This window comes from Vipera ursinii (assembly GCF_947247035.1).
Source record: "Vipera ursinii genome assembly, chromosome: 1".
Classification (NCBI taxonomy): domain Eukaryota; kingdom Metazoa; phylum Chordata; class Lepidosauria; order Squamata; family Viperidae; genus Vipera; species Vipera ursinii.
This window is the reverse complement of record NC_139512.1, coordinates 237894131-237916184: the sequence shown is the minus strand read 5'-3', so window position 1 is coordinate 237916184 and position 22054 is coordinate 237894131. Positions and strand designations below refer to the sequence as shown.

Here is a 22054-nt window from a genome sequence, read left to right as displayed (position 1 = left end):
CCTAGTTGGAAGAAACTGAGCCAATTTTGGTCTTCAACAATGCCTTCCTTAAAAAGAAGAGGTTTAAAATCTGCAGCCTGGAAAGAAGGCAAGAACCAAACCAAAGACAGTAATAGTGATAGAAATATGCTCATTTCTTTTCTGCAGAAGGTTATTTGAAACTACTTACTGTACATAGATAAACTCCCAAAGTGCCATTCAAGGAAACAATGCACAAGAAATTTATTAGATTGGAAATGAACATTCTGGACACATGTAGGAAATTTGAGGCAGACAAGCTCAGTGGGTTAAAAGTAATAACATTCTGGATGACAACAAATACGATGCAGCTTGTTTATTGATTGCAAAGAGATCTCTCACCCAGGTGACTCTTCCCTGGTGATCCGTTTCACAGTTGCGCTAGCACTAAATTAGCAAATGAGTGAACTTTTCATGACAACACATTATTGCAATGGAAATGAGCAGAAAGACGTGGTAGGTTCAGAACAGACCCTGAGATCATTTGTAATGAAAAATGGCCAGGATAAAGAGGGGAGTCAAAAGACCATTCAGAGATTCCTTCAATGTTCTAATACTTTGGAACTAAAGATTTAAGTGAGTACATTTCTTAGGATGGATCCCTTGAAGCTATGAGTCTTAAGTTCTAATAAGGGTTGTGACAGTGTGAAACATAACTATAAACTTGTCTCTAAATCCTAAATTTATAGATCCCTCTGAGGTATAATTACACAGGTATATGTGTATGTCAACATATACATACAAAAATGAATAAAAATAATGCCTTTACCTCCATAACTTTAGTTTAGTAAGGGCTATTTAAATCGTAATTGAAATGAGCCATTTTATTACCTGTGTTTACTTTTCCACATAATTGTCATTGTTCAGGCAACCAACCACGGACCACTTCTTAAAGTCATAATAAGAGAATTCCAAACTTCGTCTCTTCTGTCAGGGTCTGAGAGTGTTTTCCACTTCTTCATTTGAGTCAAACAGATACCCACAAAGTTGTTTGTTTGATTTTGGGAAAAGTTGGAAATCACCTGGGGTTAAACGTGGGCAGTATGGAAGATAAGACAATAAGATCCAGCTTTGCATTTGTCTCTAGGGTGTCTTGTGAGACCTAGCACTGTCATAGTGCAGCAAAATTTCCTTCTTGCACTCTGACTTCTGCTTAGTAATTGTTTCAAAGTTTGACTGTTATCCGACTTGACAGTGGTGCTAGGTTCAAGGACATCCACTTGAATAACAGCATTGCATATTTTTTTAAAAATCTCTGTGATCATGATTTTTTTAATCCTGAAGCCTGGGTTACTGATTGATGGAAAGGAAGTTTTATGATGATATTGTATGGACTGACATTTTATTTCTGGATCATAAGGTTGAGCTCCTGCTTTGTTAGCTGTCATGATGCTGTGGGGACATTCCTTCCCTTCATTCTCATTGCATGACAACAACTGCTGGCAAATTTAAACTTTTGAAGCTTTCATCTCTGTTGCCTCCATTACCCATCTTTTTCAAATCTTCCAATATCAAAGAACATAAATGGTGTGACCGACACATTCCTGTAAGACACTAAGCTTTCCAGAATTTTCCCTTTGAGTGATCTACTAATTGTCTTTCATCGGGCTATCCACCTTTCTCTTGTGAAAGTTGGTTGCTGTCACAAGTCATCTACTTTGTTCTTGTTCACACAAATCAATTCTTCCCATTTCACCTTTTTGACATCTTTTTGGCTCCGCATAAAACAGCATTCATACTCATATTATACACAAACTACATTCAGTAGTGAATACTTCATCAGTTAAAAATTCAAAACATTGCACGTTATTTAAAGTGCACTGATGAGTTCTTTCTTCAGGCTTTTATTTCACAAACAATAGTAACACAACCATTTTCCATCACCATTTCCTACCAACTGAAATGAAAGAACAGATGTTAAGGAACACCACAGAGTTTTTAGTCCGTCAGTATTGCCATTCGTAGCAACTTATAACATTGGGGGCATTATTTTTCATTCAACCCTTGTACATATACATACAAACATATACATAATATAATTAAGTAAAAGTACTAGAAGGAGTTGTTGCATCTGCAACATTCACTGTAGTTCATGTTTTTGTTGTGATTCAGGGTCAGCCTGTGGGTTCGGCAGTTGGGTCGGACGACTCAGAGGAGGAGGAGGGGGGTGTTGAAGACCTTGCTGAGGGGGTTGAAGATCTTGCTGATGAGAGCCCTCAGCCAGGCCCCTCCCACTTGGTCACCACGGAGACCCAGTTGTGTGAGCCTGACAGCGTGGATGAAGATGACCCACAGCTGGCCCTGTTCAAGGACGCCCGACGAAGGAGGCAGTCAATTAGGAGTAAACAGAGGAAGGCAATGGGGCTTCTCGGAAGGAGGCAGAGAGAAGCCACGCCCTGAACTCTATATAAGGGGAATGTCTGGGAGGGCTGGTTTGCTGAAGGCAACCGCTCGGATAGTTCATGTTTCTTAAAGCTCCTGTTTCTTGGTTTGTCTTGTTCCGTTTGTTTTTGTAGTAATAAATTTGGCAGGCGTAATTCCATCCTCTTGCCTTCTTGTAAAAGGGGTTGTCCCTGCCTTTTCTGCAGGGCCGGTAGCAGGCTGGTACAGAACAGTTTTAATTTTTTAAAGCTAGTTTTCCTTCACTTTCTCTTTTCATAGAGCAACCTTCAAAAAGATAATTATTTATTGAAATTCATCAAACACATGTAGATAAACACTTATATATCAGAGAGATGGAGATGACAAAATTATATTGGCCAGAGTCACTGGAGGGCAACGAGATGGGCAGTTTCTAAATTTGATAAAAATAAAATGAAAAATAACGATGTTTTTCTTATTCCTGAACCCATTCTGTGAACGAACAGGAAGAATTTGGATGTAATTGGCCTGCTTGAAGACTGTTTGGACAAAACCTTTTTGACTGATAGAGCTTTCTTCAAGCTCACACTTGCCAATATAGGCTGGGCCATGATGACACCATGATGAATATCAACATAGATCTGGGAAACTTAGGGTAAGCCAAAATAAGGAGGAATTCATTTAAATGTGTTATATAAAGGTTTGGGAATCAGAAAATTGAAAAACCCGATTATTAAGTGGGGCTGAGCAGTTTCTCTCAAAGCTACACCAACTGCAATGGCTCCAAATCAATGTTTGAGCTACTTTATCGTGCTTCATTTTAGATATAGAACCAGAAAGACAGAGACCAAATTATCCAGTATATTCTCTTTTGTATTGGCTAAATATCCTGAAGGTCCGTTTCCAAAAGGCAATTGGACATTCTTGAGTGTTTTTTTCCCCTCTGGAAAGCATTTTGCTTTTCATCCATGAAGTTTCTTCAGTTCATTAGTTGAGAAGTGAAATGTTTTCAAGGAAAAAAACAAGAAAGTCCAGTTACCTTTTGATAAAGCACCTATGGGACAACCACGACCTGGATGATTGAGAATTGCCATAGACATATTGGCTAAATAGTTCTATCTAAAGCTAGTTTGGTGTAATGGGTAAGGTGCCAGCCTAGAAACCAGGAGACTGTGAGTTCTAGTTCCATCTTTGGCATGAAACCAACTGAGTGGTTTGGGCCAATCACTCTCAAGCAGGCAATATACTTCTGAGAAAACTCTCCAAGAAATTTCAGGGGGCAGTGCCAGGAGTAAATATGACTAGAAGGCAAAACTTCTATTTATTTATTGCTTCTTTGGGAGGGGAAGCAAACACAAAGTTCTCTTTCATCCAGCTCTTTCATTCACTTTCTAGTTTCTCATAGTTTTAGCTTGGGTTGCAAATGGGTCTGTGACATTTAATGCTGCATTTTTGCTTGCTTTTTGTGATTATGGTACTTTGTAAATATTTAACACTTTATGTGTTTGGACGAATGGGCCATTAAACTAAGAGGACATGTAACACATTTCACAAAGCAAGTCACTCAATGTATAGACATAATTGTATTATTTGACATGGCACATTCACCTCTCTTGTCTGTAGAAGTGATATTTCTGCATATGTCTTTCCTTTCAATGCTTAACCTTTTCTAAGCCATTGAAAATTAATGGTAAACTGTGTGACAACTGAACTGAGAGACCTTACAGAAACTGAACATTTGTACCTCTGGCAGTATTAAATCATAGATAGTTCTCTGACAGCTTGACAATTATAACTTGTGCCAGTCTTACTGGGTGTTCTTTATAAGTTATGAAGAGGGACAAAGTAACACCCCCTAAGGATTAGCAATCTTACTGATGGGAAGGTAACACAGTCATTGGCAGCTAAGTCCTCCTTTGCCACTGTAGATAAGACTATAGAAGCTTCACTTCATCTAACTCAGACTGCAGTCCCTCTCATACACTACTATCTGCCTTTGACCGAAATCAATAATTTTTAAAGATAGTTGCGCTCCTAGCACCTCTGAAAATGATTGTGAAGGCCGGTCTGTGCTCTCCAATAATGACTTTCTAATTTTATCTGGGGATTCTGGACAGTGAAAATAGAATCTTCTCGTGGAAATCATGAACTCCACAATTATCTCTGCAAGCAGCAGTAAAACTCATAGTGATATGAATTGTATACAGAGATTATATGCCTCTTGGAAGGGACCTACTTCAGAATTATTTTGATTAAAAATCTTCCTCATGTATGGGTATCTTTGTAGTATTTGATGGTACTTGGGCTGCAATACTGACTAAACTGGAATCATACAAAGGTTTTCTCAGAAGCAAATTTCACTGAGTTCAATTGGGCTTTACTTCTAGGTTAACTATAAGATTGTATCGCCACTCCTACTCCACTCCTAGCTCAGTGGACATTTATTCTGAGCAAACATGCATTGGATTGGCCTTATATAATTGCTGAAAAGGTGCCATCAGAACTACAAGTGGCTCTAATGACATACAAATAATTTGGATTATATTGGAATACTAGCATTGCTTTATAAATCAGCCATATTAATCTGAAATTACTAATATGCTAACTTCTCTAAATAGATGTAGGTAGGAAAAAATGTGCAGAATCTTTTTGGATTTTCCTAATGGATCTTCTTTGCTTTTTTTCCAAATCAGTACCTCTGATTTATTACTTTTCATAGCATGTCATAATAGTAGCTTTGGAGCCCAGAGCCAGTCTCAATTCACGGTTACTTGTGTCAAAGTCAACTATTATGAAACATTTCTGTAGGGCAGCCAAAAGAGAAATCCAAAGGCAAGGGGGAAAAAACAGGTGGTAATTCTTTCCTGGGACACTGTAGTAATTCATGGCAAAGAAAACTATTTCTCCTTGGGAAAGTCAGTTTGGGGAAACTGTAAAGTTGAGAGGGAAGAGAGGTACTTTCAAACTTGGAAGATTTTGTAAATGTTCAATAAACTAGTGTCAGTCCTCATGACACTACTTTAGTAATCTTGCAAATCTGAAAGTATAGAATGGAGAATTGGTGACAGTTGTAAGTGCAAGGGTGGGTTGTAAATCACTTTTTTCAGTGCCATTGTAACTTTAAACAATAATCAAATGAATGGTTATAAATAGAGAACATGGGAATGGGAAGAATGGAAGATGACAAAACAAATGAATAAAATCTGTTTTACTGACATTTAAACTATAAGTCTAGGTACTTTGGAGGGAGAAAGCCTAGCTGACATAATAAGTACACTTTTTCTCCATGCTAAGACTTATTATGATTTGCAGTTGTTCTATTAGTTATATTTGAAATCATTATTTATTATTAAATAAACCATAGTTAAAATAAATACTCAGTGCAAGGTGTGGAGCCACACCATATAGCTAAGCAAATATATATTTAAAGTTGCATTTTTGAATTCATTCAGTCACAGATTGACATTACACTATATTAACTGATGACAATTTTCTTGATTCGTATCAATTTTAAAAATTTAAAAATTGCTTAGGTTCATGAATTTGGGAGATAATTAAAAATGCAGTTAGCCTGAAGACAGAATAGATATAGTGATTCTTGCTGGATCAGTTAATGTTGTGGATTCTGGTGACTAATGCAAAAAAAATAATAATGTATCACTTGGCCATGAATGATGGAAGTTGTTAAAAGCAGTAAGTTCACAGAACTGATTTTTCTGTGTCAGCTTCCTGATTTTGGAAGCTGCCTTTTTCTCTTAAACAGCCTGACATTAATATTTGGGCAGAAGCTTCTACCTTGTGTTTTTCAAACTAGAAATAAAATTAGAAAATATAATAAATGATACAAACTTCTTCAATACATACTAACGTGTTATGCAACTCTCTAGATTTTCAAGTACACTGCAACACCTCAAGGCAGTCATGCCTTTTTCTGCCATCCTGCAAGCACCTCTGCAGTTTTTCAATTGTTTCAAAAGGGGTGCCATATTTGCGGTCCCACATACTCCAAAGTGCTTTTTGGAGACCGAATCTGAAGAGCTACAATACGCGGAGATGTGTGTGCACTGAATGGGTATGTCCTTATATGTACCTGTGCATTAATTTAAAGAGTCTCTTTGCTTTTGAGTGAACCAAATCTAGTAAGTATTCCATACCGAGAGCTTTCAACTGAACACAACTGCTTGCCTATTTATGTCAATAATCCTAGTCCTCAATTGTGAGAAGCACTTTAAACATTTTCAGCTTAAGATTCTGAAGGAAAGGTCTGGAAGATACATCACTCCTGATTCTCCTCTGCTACTATCAACATTTTAAATATGTTACAACTATCAACTTACAAAGAAGAAATCCATTAAAACCTTACAGGAGTTGAGACAATGGTCTTCTTGGAATCAAGAATTTCCATTATATGCTTCATACAAAGCTTGCTATGCATGGATAGAGACAGTCCTCGTTTCTCCATATTTATAGTTAAAGTTTTGATAAACCACCAATAGTGGCAGAAATAGTTCTATACAAAGTGCCCCAAACTCATCAGATTTGTAAGGTCCATTTCTTAATAAATAAATGTTCTAACCAGTTTTCCTGAAGAACCACACACTCTTTTCATAAGGATAATTTATTTCCATTTCCATTTGTTAAAGATTTGTCTCATAATGAGACTCCTCTTTAGTTTTGTTCTTATTCTGATCCTGTTTGTTTATCATATATAGCTACTTCACAAGTATTTCTCAAATTATTTCTTTCTGCTAGATCAAAAGATTAGTGCAAGTGAAATCTAAATCAATTTTTTGAAGGTAATTTAAGAGAGGTGACTACTCAGCAGAAGTATTTTTTCAGCAGTAAGAAGAAAATGAATTCCTTTTAATATAACTATAAAATAAAAAAAGAAATGTATTTTCTGTGATCAGTCATGCTGTGAAAGAAGCAAAATGAGTTAAAAAAAGGATTAAACACAACTTGCTGTTTAGACTCTGGCTACAAAAATATTATTTCTTTACTTACATTTTTTCTCTCCAAAAGAGAGATATAGATTTGCTGTTAAAGTTTATACATTATAATCTGGTATCTTGCAAAAAAAAAAAAAAACCTTTTGAGTAGTACATAATATAGAGATGCTATCTTCTCCATACTTGTCTTGTCTTCCTTGTGTTTCTGTATAAGTCCTGGGGTTTCCAGGGCATTAAAGTTAAAGGATAAGAATGCAATATTATTATAGTACAGCTCCAACCATCAAAGTTGGTAAGAGATGGGAGAAGCTGCCTTTTACTGTATACTCTGCTTACTGAGTCATCCAGTATGGAAGTGGGGTATGAATTTTTCCAGTTTAAAACATGTAGTGAATTGCAAATTGAACTGAAATATCTTGCATTAAGGTTGTTAATTAATTAATTAATTAATTAGTGTATGTGTAATGTATTGGGCCTGTTTTAATTGAACTGTTCCACGTGTCTTTGAATGCTGCTTGAGATTGCTTAATCAGGGAGCCTGTGTAACGCTCGCAGGCTGCTCAGACATTCAGTCTCCAGGACGACTGTTGGTTGGCTCTAGGGCGGCAACAGGCTACTTCAAACCTAGTGGCCACCGCCTAGTGGCCAGCAGTATAAGTAGCTGCATAGAAGCCTTGGTTACCAGTTCAGTTCCTGTTATTCAATAAAGCAATGTTCCTGCCTGAACTCTCTCGTCTCCGTCTCCTGCTTGCAAGAAACCCAGTACACAACAGTATGTATGTTTGTGTGTGCTTCATATTTTTGAACTGCCCATCTCTCTCAAGATGGGAGTTTTATCCTTCCCTCCCTATGATCTCAACCATTTCTCTTTTTCTACCAATACTGATATGAACATTACTTCTAAGATTGTCATCAAGTCTTACAATAGTCTTTCTTTCTAAGGCTTCTTCTTTCCACTATGTATTCAAGATGGACGGTGATTAATATTTATATGTTGCTTATATGTAAGGATGTAGGCTTATACATATGTTGTATGTAGCATGTTTAAATTTGTATGTGTATACTTCTGACAGCAAGCAACAAAATTTCATTCTTAATGTGTGCCAATGTGCCCACCATAAAAATGACAATAAAGGTTATCTATCTATCAATATCTCTGCAACCATCATAGTCTCTGGGAAATACACTTTCTCAGTACTTTTAATAAAGTACTGGAGAATGTGTGTGGCCTGGGCCCAGAGCCTCTACCTCCTGATGCAGAAGTGATCCTGTGAATTGGATACTGAGGGTGTTCAGAAAACATTTGGGATGGGACCCTGTGACCTGAGGAGGGCTTGGTGGGGTCAGTGGGATGGTAGTAAGTGGAAACATCAGTATGCTTACGGGAAATATGATGGGAGACAGGAATGAGCCATATTCAGGGAATCAATTTCTCAGGCCTTACTTTGGTTTTACATTCCATTTCCTTAATTTCTCCCCAAATTTTGTCAATGACTCTGTCTTGATTTGCATTCCTTGCTTGCTGTTACCTTGTTACAGTTGACCTTTTGTAAACTGTTAATTACCATAGAACATAGTACCATAGAATCAGGACATAATCTGGGTTTTGGAAGTGATATAAATTGAGATCTTTGGGCAATATGAATGGCTTTGATAATCTGAAATATTCTAATGCCTTTCAGAGACATTGCCCACAGATTACTGGATGTGAAACCTTATTTGCAAAGCCATGTCTTTAAGGTGCTAAAGAAGTCTAGTAGGATTGGAAATAATCTAATTTCTGGGGTGAAAATTGTAATGGATTGGTCTTAACTGCTGCAATCATTGCACAATGGAGTGACCTTAATTACTGTACTTAAGTGTTTGATTGCTTAACAGTTCTTGTTGCTGCAACCCATACTGCCTGTCTCCAAGCTGTTAGCTATGTTTTGGGTGGGAAGGGTTACTTCAAATCTATTGGTTGCCGCCTAGAGGTGAACTGTATATAAAGCCGTTCAGCAAGCGTTAGGGCTGCTTCTGTTGTGACTAATAAATATGCTTGCTGTTTCACCGCTCTGCCTCGTCAATGCCTAACCAAACCAAGAACTTGGTTCCAAAGGGCAAGTACAAAGGTAGAAAAGGAGATAACACTGGTCGGGCTGACCAAGTGATGTTGTCAAAGTTCCTTCCTAGTACCTGGAGACTGTAACAGTCTGGATAGGGAAAAACAGGCTTCAACATAACCATAGAAAGGTAAGTACACTGGATTTTAAGGCTCCCCTGGACATAGGAATATTCTACTTTTAGTCCTTGACAAAATTTCATTCCCGCAGGCAGCCATATTATATAATTTGGAGTCCTCCTAGACTCAATGTTCCTGTTCAGGAACAGATAGTAGCTGTGGCCAGAATGGCTGTTGCACAGATTAGTTTTCATTTGCAGAAAGCTGCAGAGCTTGCGTTACGGAAGCAAAGCAAACCACTCTCATGATGGGTCACATGGTGAAATCCCAGAAGTGATTGTCATTTTCTAAGCAGTTACAATTCAGTGTGACTTTCCTGAAAAGGGCAGCTGTTTCTAGATTGCACCATGAGGCCTAGCCATGGAGTGGCCTGTCTTCCTTCCTGAACTCAAGCTCTGGAGATCTTTGAAAGGTAAATGTGCGATGGGTGATGTGAGGTGAGGAGGCTGTGGAGCCCAGTAGGGAAGCAGACCCAAGGCTTGCGGGGATCCTGAAGGGTAGGAAGTGGAGCACATGGTGATTCAGAATAGGGGGATCCTTGGAAGGCCTAGAGCAGGGCCTGCACTAGGCACCTCTCGGGCAGGAGTGTCAAACTGCCGGCTCACGGGCTGGATGCATCATCTGGAAGCTGCACCCACCCCATTGCCAGCAATGGCAAAACTGTCCCAATACATTGTGCGACGTCACGTGATGTCGCGATTTTGACATGTCTGCCCTAGGGCCTCTGAGTTATTCCATACTCCACTTAATTGCCCATCTATTTGTTTAATGACTACATCATGAAGAGCAGGGGAGGGGAATCATAAGTGAGGCGATCACATGGGTGCTCCACTTAATGGCCATCATGTTTATGTTTATGTTTTATTTAATTTATATACCGCCCTTCTCCCTGGGGACTCAGGGCGGTTCACAGGGCATATAAATAAAAATGCAATACTATACAAAAGTTAAAACAAAGATTAAATCAGTGCCCAATTAAAAAACAATAATGCAATCTAAAATGACAATTTAAAACCCAGCTCCCCCGTCAGGCCAGACCGGCCAATTCAAACAAATGGGTCTTCAGACCACGACGGAAAGTTCGGAGGTCCGATGCCGTCCGGAGCTCCACCGGCAGTTGGTTCCACAAAGCCGGGGCACCCACAGAGAAGGCTCTCCCCCTGGGGGCCGCCAGTCGGCATTCCCTGACCGGAGGCACCCTGAGGAGGCCCTCTCTGTGGGAACGCACAGGGCGGAGGGGAACCTTTCCACAGGCAAGGTTCCATTACAGGCATGAGTCAAGGATTACCTGTAATGTTGTAGTCTTAGAGTCATTGACTGGGACTAAATTCTACTAATCTCAGTAGCTCAATAGATATATTGCCCGATTGGCTTTAATGTTAAGCAATTTAATATTTTATTCAGTAATTTTGTTGATGCTTTATATTATCGGTAGTATGGAACTAGGTGGACCTTTGAAATCAGTTAAAAAGCTAGGATTCCAAGCCATTAGATCAATCAGATCCTTTTTTTGATATGTATTGTACTTATATATAGCCTGCTGCTTATCTTGACAGGTTAAATATACCACAGCTTTGAGAAACAGCTACATTCTAATGGAATGACAGGAAGGAGCTGCCAAGTCTAATTGTTAAGGGGATTTAACTGTCAGAATTAACATTTCCAAATGATTACAAAGCTCAGGGACTTTATCCTGGGGTAGCTGTGCTGCTGCCTGAGTTTTGATTAACCAATCAACAGCTCTCTTTTCCATCGTTTAATCCCCCAGTCAAACTCACTGAAGCAAAGCATTCTAAAAGCAGTGTCAATACTGTACAAGATGATATAAGACCATGTCAGTAAACAGCCAGGTAATATAGTTGTCAGTTATGAAACTAGAAAATGTTACATTGCTAGAAATGAGTTCATTTTCAACGTTCTGCTTTTTGTTTTTGGGTTAACTGCATGCTGGCTGAGGATTTGAGGTATTAAAGTCCTCAAGCTGCCAAAGCTGAAAAATACTGGTTTGGGAAGACTATGGATTTTAATGACAGAGTGATAGAATGGAAGCAGAAAAGCAAATTGGCCCTGTAATGATAGATAATGGCCAATTAGGGAACGCCGAAATGATGGTCATATTAGCAGCCCGTTCCCATCATTATGAAGACATTATGAAGAGACTGCTGCAGATATTAAATATTGAAAGAAATAGAGGAGTAAGGGCAAACATTTGTTTTGAAGCTTTCTAGACATTCTCTTCTGTTGGAAATGAATACGGTGTGTATTTTGCCTGTACCCCTAAGCTAGGTTGTTTGTCTCAAACAGAGTAAAGAATATTGTTCTGTTACAATTATTGAGGGGGTGGTACTGTTTTGTTATTTTTAAAATATGGAAGACCAGTTCTGGTGAGATCAAAAGATATTATACAGTAATGAGTTATTGCTGATATGAGAATGGAACCCACAACTGAGCCATTTGTGAACTTGTCCTATTGTCGGTTATATCTGTGCAATACTATCCTACCATATATTTTCTGTTCAATTTTGCTATATTCTGTGGCTGAGAAAAGAACATTCTCTTTAGGAAAAGTAAGCAATTCCACAGTCAGAGATCTGAACTGAAACACAATTTCAACCTTTTAAACCTCTGACTCCCATTAATTACATAAAATTTATACCATCTTGATGGCAATCCTAGCATTCATTATCATAGTCTTCTTGAAAGAAAAATTACCCTCTTCTCATTTAATCCATTTAACCTTATTCTGATGGTGAGATGTAAAGCGTATTTCAGCAAATCTGGACATAGACTATTCTTATTTACTTCTGAAAAATTAAATTAGCTTCTAGATACCCTGATATTATTATACATAAATCTGTTACATAGATTGATGGCTGTCTTGGGTGTGGCCTTATTTTTTATTAAAGAACCATAAGCTAAAGTACAAGACTTGTGGTTTTTTTAGTTGCTGATTATTGCCTCTAATTTTTGCATTCCCAAGCAAACACAAAAATAAAACATTTTTCAATCCCATGGATGTGCTTCCATTTATGGCTAGTGGTCTTTATTGTCTACTGGGACACACATTCTCTAGTTTAATCATATAACATTGTATATTCATGTCAAAAACATAGTTTGACATCTCTAGAATCTAGCTTGGTTTTCCTCTCCTTGCAGTGCTATTTTTTTCTTTAAATTACCGTTGCTCAGCAGTCCCTATCAAACATACAATATTTTCAATATTTCAGGAACAGCACAGGAAAAAATTGGCAAGATTAAGTATCAACTAAATTACATCTAGAGCAAAGGTAAAGTCAACCAGCCAAAAAGGCACAAGATTAAGCACCAACATTCAAGGCAGACAGCTGGCTCTTGGTTCATCACAAATGAAATATTTAAGGAGAATGGAGATAAGGAATCTGAGAATTTGCTTGTAACTCTGGCAGGCCCTTGTGCAAAAATCAGACAGAAATGGTTAGTATCAGATGAACATGAATGATAAAATTTCTTTTTCTTTGTGAAAACTAGGGAGGGTCAAGTCTGAACATTTGTGCCTCAGACTCAAATTTATTTTAGCTTCCCATTGCCTTGGCTGTTCCTTCTGTTCCTCAAGGTTATTCCTACTGTCCATCTACATTATCTCAGTGGGTTCAGAAGAATGTTTTGATTGCTTGACGCACAGTTATACTATGTTCTCTTCCATGGCCATTTATTATATTTCCAGACCCTTCATGATTTCTCAGCCTTTTTCCAAACAGTCATCTGATGATCTATGGCTACTCAGCATGCTCATTGGTTATTTTAAGAGTATTTCTTCCTCATTCACTTCCCCCCCCGAAAGGTTTTTGTACTTTTACAAATATTTGGGTGATGCTTTTGTTTTTTGCATAAATTATCAATTAATTATAGAGGAATAGCATTTATTTATTTGTAAACTCTTTGTTTAAAGAATAAAGAGAATTGCCTTGAGGGAGAGAGGTGAGAAGCATTGTTAAAGAGATGAGGGAAAAAAACAGATTAAATCTGGGACAAATAGAAAGTGTGCGCAAACATCTCAGACAGATGCCTCCCTAATTCCAACAGTTACAGAAAAGAGTAGGAGCGGAATCAGACTTCCAAGATTACTACAGCTAATCTAAACAAAAGGGGTCTTATTTATTTGTTGATTAGGTCTGCCTTGTGGAATTGACAACATGGCCACCACTCTTAAAACAACTCTGGGTGGTTAATGAAGAATACATAAAAGCCATGTAAATAATAAAATAATACTAAATACAGTACAATTAAAAGTAAAAAAATAATCATCATACTATGACCACAGTGCCTCAAAACAACCCACTCTTCAGCAGGTATTTGAGTTCCCTTGGAATATACATCAAACATTATCCAAAACAATAAGAGACTCAACCTGGGTAGAGAGAGATTGGGCTGTGTTTCTTGATATGTTCTATGCTCGGTCTGTTCTTTTGTCTTTTGATTTGTGTGATGAATGATGTGGTCTCAGTGGGAATTCTGCTTGCCTTCAAGTGAAGCAGACCTTTCCTTACAAGTGTAACTTCACTAGTTGTTTCTGAAGTAATGAAAACTGAGTTTCCCCACATTCTTTGGCAGGTACCGGTATGAATAAAGTTAGTGTTACAGTGGCCCAATTGGTCTTGTTTTCTCATTCTTTATGTATACTTTACTCAAACATATACTGTAAGTGTACACTTTAATTTATAATCATTAGGCAAAGAGCAATTTCTTTTCCTTGACATTGTCAAGATAAGAATTACAAAATGTAAGATTCATTGCTCCCAAGAGATAACTGTATTATTTATCAACCAAAACTCTGCGTAGAAGGAGAGTATGAAGTTCAAGCGGAAAGAAAAATCAATTAAACAGAAAGCTGTTTAGAAACAAACTTCAATAAAAGGAGGTAAGTGTGAAGAACATCATAACAAAGAGCTTATAAATAGGGTCAGTTTATATTCCAGACAAAAGGCTCTAATTAGTTAATCAAAGAAATCAAATAAATAAATTAAAGGGATGACAAGAAGGTAACAATTGCTATTAATATGTTTTAAGTGGAACAGAGTGTGTGATATGGTGGCAAACATTTGTACAATATATGCATATGTATAAAACAGTGTTGGTTGGTAGGACCCAGGAGGCATGCATTGTCTATTCTAGTCCCCATTTTTTGGAACAATCTTCTTCCAGAAATTAAGATGGTGGCCTTTTGTAGGGCCTCAAAGACTTGGTTGTGTGCCATGGTCTGGGGTCTTGAGTGTGAGAAGAATCCCATCTCCTGGGACTCTTCTAACACACCATTGATAATAATATCTATTATGTCATGGGCTCTGATGAGCAGGAACGAGAACATGCAGATGAGTACAGACAAACTCATACTTTATTTAAGCAGAAACTGTACTGAGAGATTGGAGTCACCCTGCTTCAATATATAGCCAGGCCCTATGGTATTAACCAATCGGATTGAAGCTATACTTGCCGCCCAAAGTTGACCAATGGCAGGACCGGAGACGTCCTGTCTGGGTTGCTGGAGAACCGTTAGTTCTCCAGCAATTCACGTGGTGATATTCGAAAAGCCCAGTACATAACACCCCTCCCTCCTAAGATCAGGCTATAATACCCTTGACAATTGTCAAGGCCCCAAAACTAAAATAATATTAAACAATAATAAATGTGATGTTCTGTTAAGCCAAAGTAATTAGAAGTCATTACGCGACCTTCTCAGACGTGCCTTGTAGAGTGGACTACAATGAAATTAAAGAACAATATGTCAATGCAATATACTACAAAGAGATAAAACAACGTCTCAGTGAGCATGCCTTACAGCAGTTACAATTTACCCCCAATTTCTGTAGGTAGTGGCAAAATGTCATACAATTACACATCACTTTAGTTTTCAACATGGTCTTTAAGATATGCTGGGGGTTTATGTGGTCTGGATGAACGCCTTGGGGTTCCAGTCACTTTGTGGTCTACCAGCTTACCTGGTGGGCTGGGTAGACCCATATTCCCCTGAGCTCCTGTGTCCAGGGGAGTTGAATTGCTCTGGCTGGCCTCTTCCAGTGGGCCCACCCCAGAGTCTGACTGTTTAGCAGAGTAGGCACAACGGTCACTGAGATTCGGCTGGTTTGCCTGGTCAGGGGTTCCATGTTGCACTTCTGAGCTGCCATGTTCCACTTCTGGATCAAATTCCACTGAAGAAGGAAAACCCTGGTGGTACTGGTGTGAGCTGGCCTGGATTCCAGCTTGAGGACCTCAGGAGGGACTAGTGACCGCTCTGGGAATCTTTTTCTAAGTTGGTCATTATGTCTTCTGACCAGTCACCCTCCCTCCAACCCCACTTTGTAAGATAGGGGTCCAGATTCTTTGACCACCTGACCAGGAACCCACAAGTTTCCAGGCCCATAGTTTCTGGCCCAAACCCAATCACCTGTTTGTAGCCCTCTCGGGAGTTTTGGTTTAGAGGCTTCGGATGCCACTCTGTCTGGATGCAACCTGTCCAGTTTACTAATTAAGCGCCTTCCCCAACAAAGCTCAGCAGGACTTTTTCCTGTGGCTGTGCAGGGTGTAGTGTGTTGACAGAGCAAGAAATCTGCCAGTCTATGGTGCCAGTCACCTGTGATGATGCGCTTGAGTGCCTCCTTTGTTGTCCTCACCATGTGTTCGGCTTGTCCATTCGTAGAGGGGTGAAATGGTGCAGATGTAGCATGTCTGATGAGGTTAGCTCTGAGAAAAGCCTGAAACTCAGCAGCAGTGAATTGAGCCCCATTATCAGAAACCCAAACATCAGGCAACCCATGTGTTGCAAAGAGTTTTCTCAGCACCTGGATGGTCCTAGCAGTAGTCATATTAGGGACTGGAACTACTTCCAGCCATTTTGAGTGGCTATCCACTACTATCATAAAAAGCTGTCCTTGCAAGGGCCCAGCATAGTCAATATGAACCCTAGACCAGGGGGTATGTGTTTCTTCCCATCTATGAACTGGGGCCTGAGGCATTTCAGGCCTAGACCTCTGACAGGTATAGTAACCATGCACTTGATCCTCCACAGCCTTATCCAGGCCAGGCCACCAAAGGTAGCTTCTAGCCAAAGCTTTCATCCGTACAATGCCTGGATGGCCTTCATGTAAGGAATGTAAGACTCTGTCCCTCAATGATGTGGGAATAATAACTCTGTTGCCCCATAATATGCAGCCCTTATGTGCAGACAATTCATGTCTCCTGACAAAATAACTTTGGAACTCGGGGCCTGGACTTTTTTCCAACCAGCCCGAGTGTACCCATGACAATACTCTGGTCAGAATTATATCTGTAGCAGTCTCAGCAGCAATATCCCCAGCATGGAGGGGAAACTCAGGTAAATCCTGAATAGACAATATTTTAGCAGCAAGAGCTGGATCAGTGGCAGTGGTAATCTGCTGAGGCCATCTACATGCCCCATTTCCTTTCCAGGTTTGTGAACTAACTTAAATTTGTATGCAGCCAAAAATATAGACCATCTCAGCATTCTTGGAGACAGTATGTGGGGAGTTTGCTTATCTGTGGTGAATAAGCCCAAAAGGGGTTTGTGATCAGTGTAGACAGTGAAATCCCTGCCATATAAATAATCATGAATTTTTTTGACTCCAGCCACTATGGCTAAGGCTTCTTTATCGATCTGTGCATAATTACACTCAGCAGTAGATAAGGTTCTTGAATAGAACGCAATAGGAACTTGTTTCCCATTCTTCTCTATGTGGCTTGACTGCCCCCACCCCGTAGGGAGATGCATCACATGCAAGACATACAGGTTTAGACTCAATGTAATGAGTTACAGTGGACTTTTCTGAAAGGAGGGCCTTTAGATCCTGGAAACATTTTTCATATAATTCAGTACACTTCCAAGGGGCTGTTTTATCAAGTAACCTGTGGAGGGGCTCAGCTATTGTAGCCTTATGAGGTAGCAATGTGTGTTAAAATTCAGGAGGCCCAAAAATGCTTGCAGCTCTGCTTTTGATTTTGGGCTAGGAGCCATTTTGAAGGCCTTAACCTTTGACTCAGCGGGGTGAATCCCACTAGCATCGATAGGGAAACCTAAGAATTCCGTTGAAGAAACCCCAATACTACATTTGTTTTTCTTTAACTTGAGGCCTGCATCGCGTAGCCTTTGTAACACAGCCCTGAGCCTGTTGGCCAATACTTCTGGGGATTCCCTGGCAATGAGAACATCATCAAAATAAGGACAGACACCCTGAATTCCTTTAAGTGTGCGCTCCATAATTCCTTGGAAAATGCCCGGTGCAACGCTAACCCCAAATTGCAAGCGTTTGACTTTGAATGCTCCTCTATGAGTCACTATAGTTTGAGCCGCGGCTGTGGCCTTGTCTACCGGCAGCTGCTGATACGCCTGCAGTAAATCAAGTTTAGCAAAAACGATTCCCCCTTGCAAAGAGGCTAAAATATGGCTATCGGGACCCGGTATGCATGTTGATTTAAGGCTTTATTTAACATGCATTTGTAGTCTACGCAAATGTGAACCTCCCCATTGGGCTTTAGTGGGGTGACAATAGGAGTTTCCCACTCCCCCCCATCAACAGGCTGCAATACACCTTGCTCTACTAACTTACTGATTTCAGAATCGATTTTATGTTTTAAGGCGAAAGGAACTCTGTGAGGTTTGACTCTTATCGGAACAACGTTAGAATCTAATTTAAAAGAGATGGGTGGCCCAGTATAAGTTCCTAGTTTTGACTCAAAAACATCCGCAAATTCCTCACAAACAGCCTTGAGGTCTGCTGTCTGTGTCCGGTTAATGCCTGTTATTTGAATGCCCAAAGCCTCAAACCAATCAAGTCCTATAAGACTTGTTCTAGGGCCCTCTACTACTATGACATCCAGGTGCCCCAAAACCCCTTTAAATTTCACCAATAAGGTGGCTTCACCCTTAACTTTAACCCAAGCATTCTGAAAATCTGTTAAAATAATGTCTGGCGGTCTTAATGTGGCCCACTGTCTGCTGCATCTGCATACAAGGTTGAATGTGTCGTGTGAAATAATTGAGACCGCCGAGCCGGAGTCCAATTCCATTTTGCATGGTATTCCTTGTAGCTCTACTGAGAGCTCAAGTTTAGGCTTAAGGGGACGATGAGCCCCGGTGCGACAAACGCTTCTCCGGCTCCTGAAGAACCCCACACTGACTGGACCCAGGGCCCCAGTATCTTTCCTAGTCGGTTCCTCCAACTAGTGCTTGGGTGGCCTGTCTCTCTGGTGAGCTCTGCATACCACCGTGATGTGCCTGGTCCTACTGCAAGCTCTACACGTGGCCGAACAGAATCTGCGGTTTGTGCAGGAGTGGTTGCCTCTGCACCCTTTACATCTAGGTAAGAGAACTGCCTTGTAATTGTTCTCTCTTTGTTGATTTCCATGATTTTGTGCGCTTGACTGTCTCTGGAGCTTGTTGATTTTGGGTTCCTCTTCTTCTGACGATTCTCCGCTGCAAATGGCGACCTCGTGGTGGACGGAATCTTCTGTCTTTGGGGCTTTGGTGGGCTGTACTGTTTGTACTGCACCTCCAGCTGCTTCATCAGCCATGACCTCGTCTTGTGCTTCAGCGAAGGTGAGATTTGGTCTGGCAAATAATCTCTGCTGCAAGGTTCTGTCTCTCAGTCCATAGATGAGTCGGTCTCTCAGGTGCTCCTCTAAATTCGAAAATTTCCAGAGACGTGTGGCCTGCCTTAGGCCCATGATAAACTCGGATACTGTCTCACCGGGAAGCTGCACTCGTTGGTTGAATTTAAACCACCAGGCCATCTCCAACATTTTTGGCTGGAAATGCCCGGTCAGCTTCTTCTTCAGGTCAGCAAAAGATACTGCTTTGATGGGCATTGGCAAGAAGAGGTTCTCAGCTAGATCAAAAGTCGCTGGCCCACATACACACAGCAACGTCACAGCTTTAAGGCCTTCCTCTGCTATCTGTTTAGCTTGTAGGTAATTTTCTACCTGTGAGAGGTAAGACAGCCAATCTTCTGGGTGTTTAATGTCAAATTCTCTGAGTTTGCCGACCTTTGGCATTTTTCCTCAATTCCTGCGCTGCTGTTGAATCCTGCTTCTTGTCTCAGGGAATGCTTCCTCTGACCACACGGCTGCTAGTGTAGTTTACTAGCCAGCTAGAGGGGGGGGAGATGCCTCTTCCCTTCAGCGAGTAATGCCGTCCCCTCGTGACTTCATCCCTCAGGCGGAGAAGCAGGATCCCTCCTTCATCGCCACTATTATGTCGTGGGCTCTGATAAGCAGGAACAAGAACACGCAGATGAGTACAGACAAACTCATACTTCATTTAAGCAGAAACTGTACTGAGAGATTGGAGTCACCCTGCTTCAATATATAGCCAGGCCCTATGGTATTAACCAATCGGATTGAAGCTATATTTGCTGCCCAAAGTTGACCAATGGCAGGACCAGAGACGTCCTGTCTGGGTTACTGGAGAACCGTTAGTTCTCCAGCAATTCATGTGGTGATATTCCAAAAGCCCAGTACATAACAATATCATCCTCAGTTGCTCCATATTTTAATTTTTATATTTGTGGTATACATTTATCTTAAATTGACTTTAAGATTGTTGCCACCCAGGGTCATTTGTTGAGATGGGTGGCCATACAAATTGAATAAAATCAATAAATCCAATGAATGTTATTGTCGTTCTGAAATTGTAATCTGCTCATTTTGAATGCATTGACTAACAGTAAGTGGAGGATTTCTTTCTGGTGAGGGATTTCTGATGTAGAGATTAAAGGTACTGCTATAGTTATTGCACCAAATGTCCTGTTGTGAGTTCCTTATAGTCCTTTAATTATATGGTTGCAAAGTTTGGGGCCATAAAAGTTTGTGGTTAAACCTAACAGATCTGGCTTTGTTAAAAGTAATAGTGGCAAAATTTGCTTCTCCTGTTATAGTTGTTTTGTATCACTGAATCTTCTGGAAAAAGAATCATTTTGGATTCCTGTCCCTATTTTCCTTGTTTATGTGGGGGGGGGGGAGAAACAGAACAAAATTGAAACTTGCAGCTAGGAAAAAAAAGAGTTTGAAGTTTATAAAGCATCTTTAGGAAATTTTTTCCTAGAAATGTGATTGACTTTGGGAATTAAAATTTCTATTGGAACCTTCAGCTAATATTCCACTCGTATATTTTTAAATCAATAAAACATATTTCAATTTTTTTGCTATTTTCCATTAACCTCATTCCAAATAAATTAAACTGTGGCTAAAAACTGGGATTCTTGGATCAAAGGTGCTTTTCAAAAGATAACTAGACTTTGTTTTCTTCCTTGAAGATGTTTTGCTTCTCATCCAAGAAACTTCTTCAGTTCTGACTGAATGGTGGGAGGGAATGGAAGGATTTATATTTTTTGCAGTCATCTGTTCTTCATGACCTGGATGACTGAGAATCTCCATAGACCAGCAGTCTCCAACCTTTGTGGCTTGGTGAACCAGTGGAAGTGGTGGAGAGAGGATGGTTTTGCATGTGTGCACTTGCTGCTTTCACAAATGTGGCTTTGTGTGTGCATGCGCACAATTGCCTGCCACATCTGTGGCCAGGTTCCCAATAGGCTGTGGCTCAGGCCACGGACCAGGGGTTGGGGACCCCTGCCATAGACATTGGGACACTTGGAATTTCACCCAAAGAATATTAAGGCCCCTATCTGTAGCAAAAGTTAAACTTTTGTGTATTAACAATATAATATTATATTTTAAATGCTGAAAATATTTTCACTACTCTTCTTCTGAAATCCCAGTAAATAAAATATCTGTATCCTTAAAAGCTCAGAATAGGCACAATGATGCTAGTGAGTCCTACATACAATACCCATCATGATGTAGTCTCAATTTTTATAGGATATATTTATGAACCCAGTGTCAGGCAGGATCTTTCACATTCCAATATGCAGCAAGATGAATGGACGTTAATTCACAGAGTTGTAATCAAAGAGTAAGGAAAAAATATTCAAACAAAATATTTAAGTCATTTCTTTATTAGTAGTATATATATTTGAGCTCACAAAGATATTGTTAAAAAAGTAAACTTAGAAGATTTACAAAGTAATGTAATAATTGAATATTTATTTAATTTTAATTTAATTTATTAATATTTCTATACCGCCCTTCTCCCAGAGGACTCAGGGCGGTGTACAGGGCAAGAATAAAACACAGAAATTTACAAAAACTAAAAGATAATTAAATACATGCCCGATTAAAATACAATTGATACATAGTAAAAAAAAACCCAATAAAAATAATAAAAAACCCCACCAATCCCCCCTCAGGCCAGGCCGGCTTGCTCGAACAAGTATGTTTTCAGATCGCGGCGAAAGGAGCGCAGATCGGGCGCCGTCCGGAGCTCAACCGGTAACTGGTTCCATACCTCCGGGGCGCCCACAGAGAAGGATCTCCCCCTGGGGGCCACCAGTCGGCATTCTCTGACCGGTGGCACCCTGAGGAGGCCCTCTCCGTGGGAACGCACAGGGCGCAGGGAGCTTGA

General features: G+C 39.9%; 1 protein-coding gene across 1 annotated transcript in view; it reads right to left on the bottom strand.

The window, feature by feature from the left end:
- MEI4 (meiotic double-stranded break formation protein 4) overlaps positions 1-19590 on the bottom strand; it is a gene marked incomplete at both ends in the record, with an annotated part of 97791 nt that extends 78201 nt beyond the window's left edge. The window contains one exon of the mRNA XM_083373020.1: positions 19287-19590. Within this exon, the coding sequence (XP_083229146.1) occupies positions 19287-19590 (304 nt within the window). The remainder of the gene's footprint in view (positions 1-19286) is intronic.
- Between the last annotated feature and the right edge of the window lie 2464 nt (positions 19591-22054).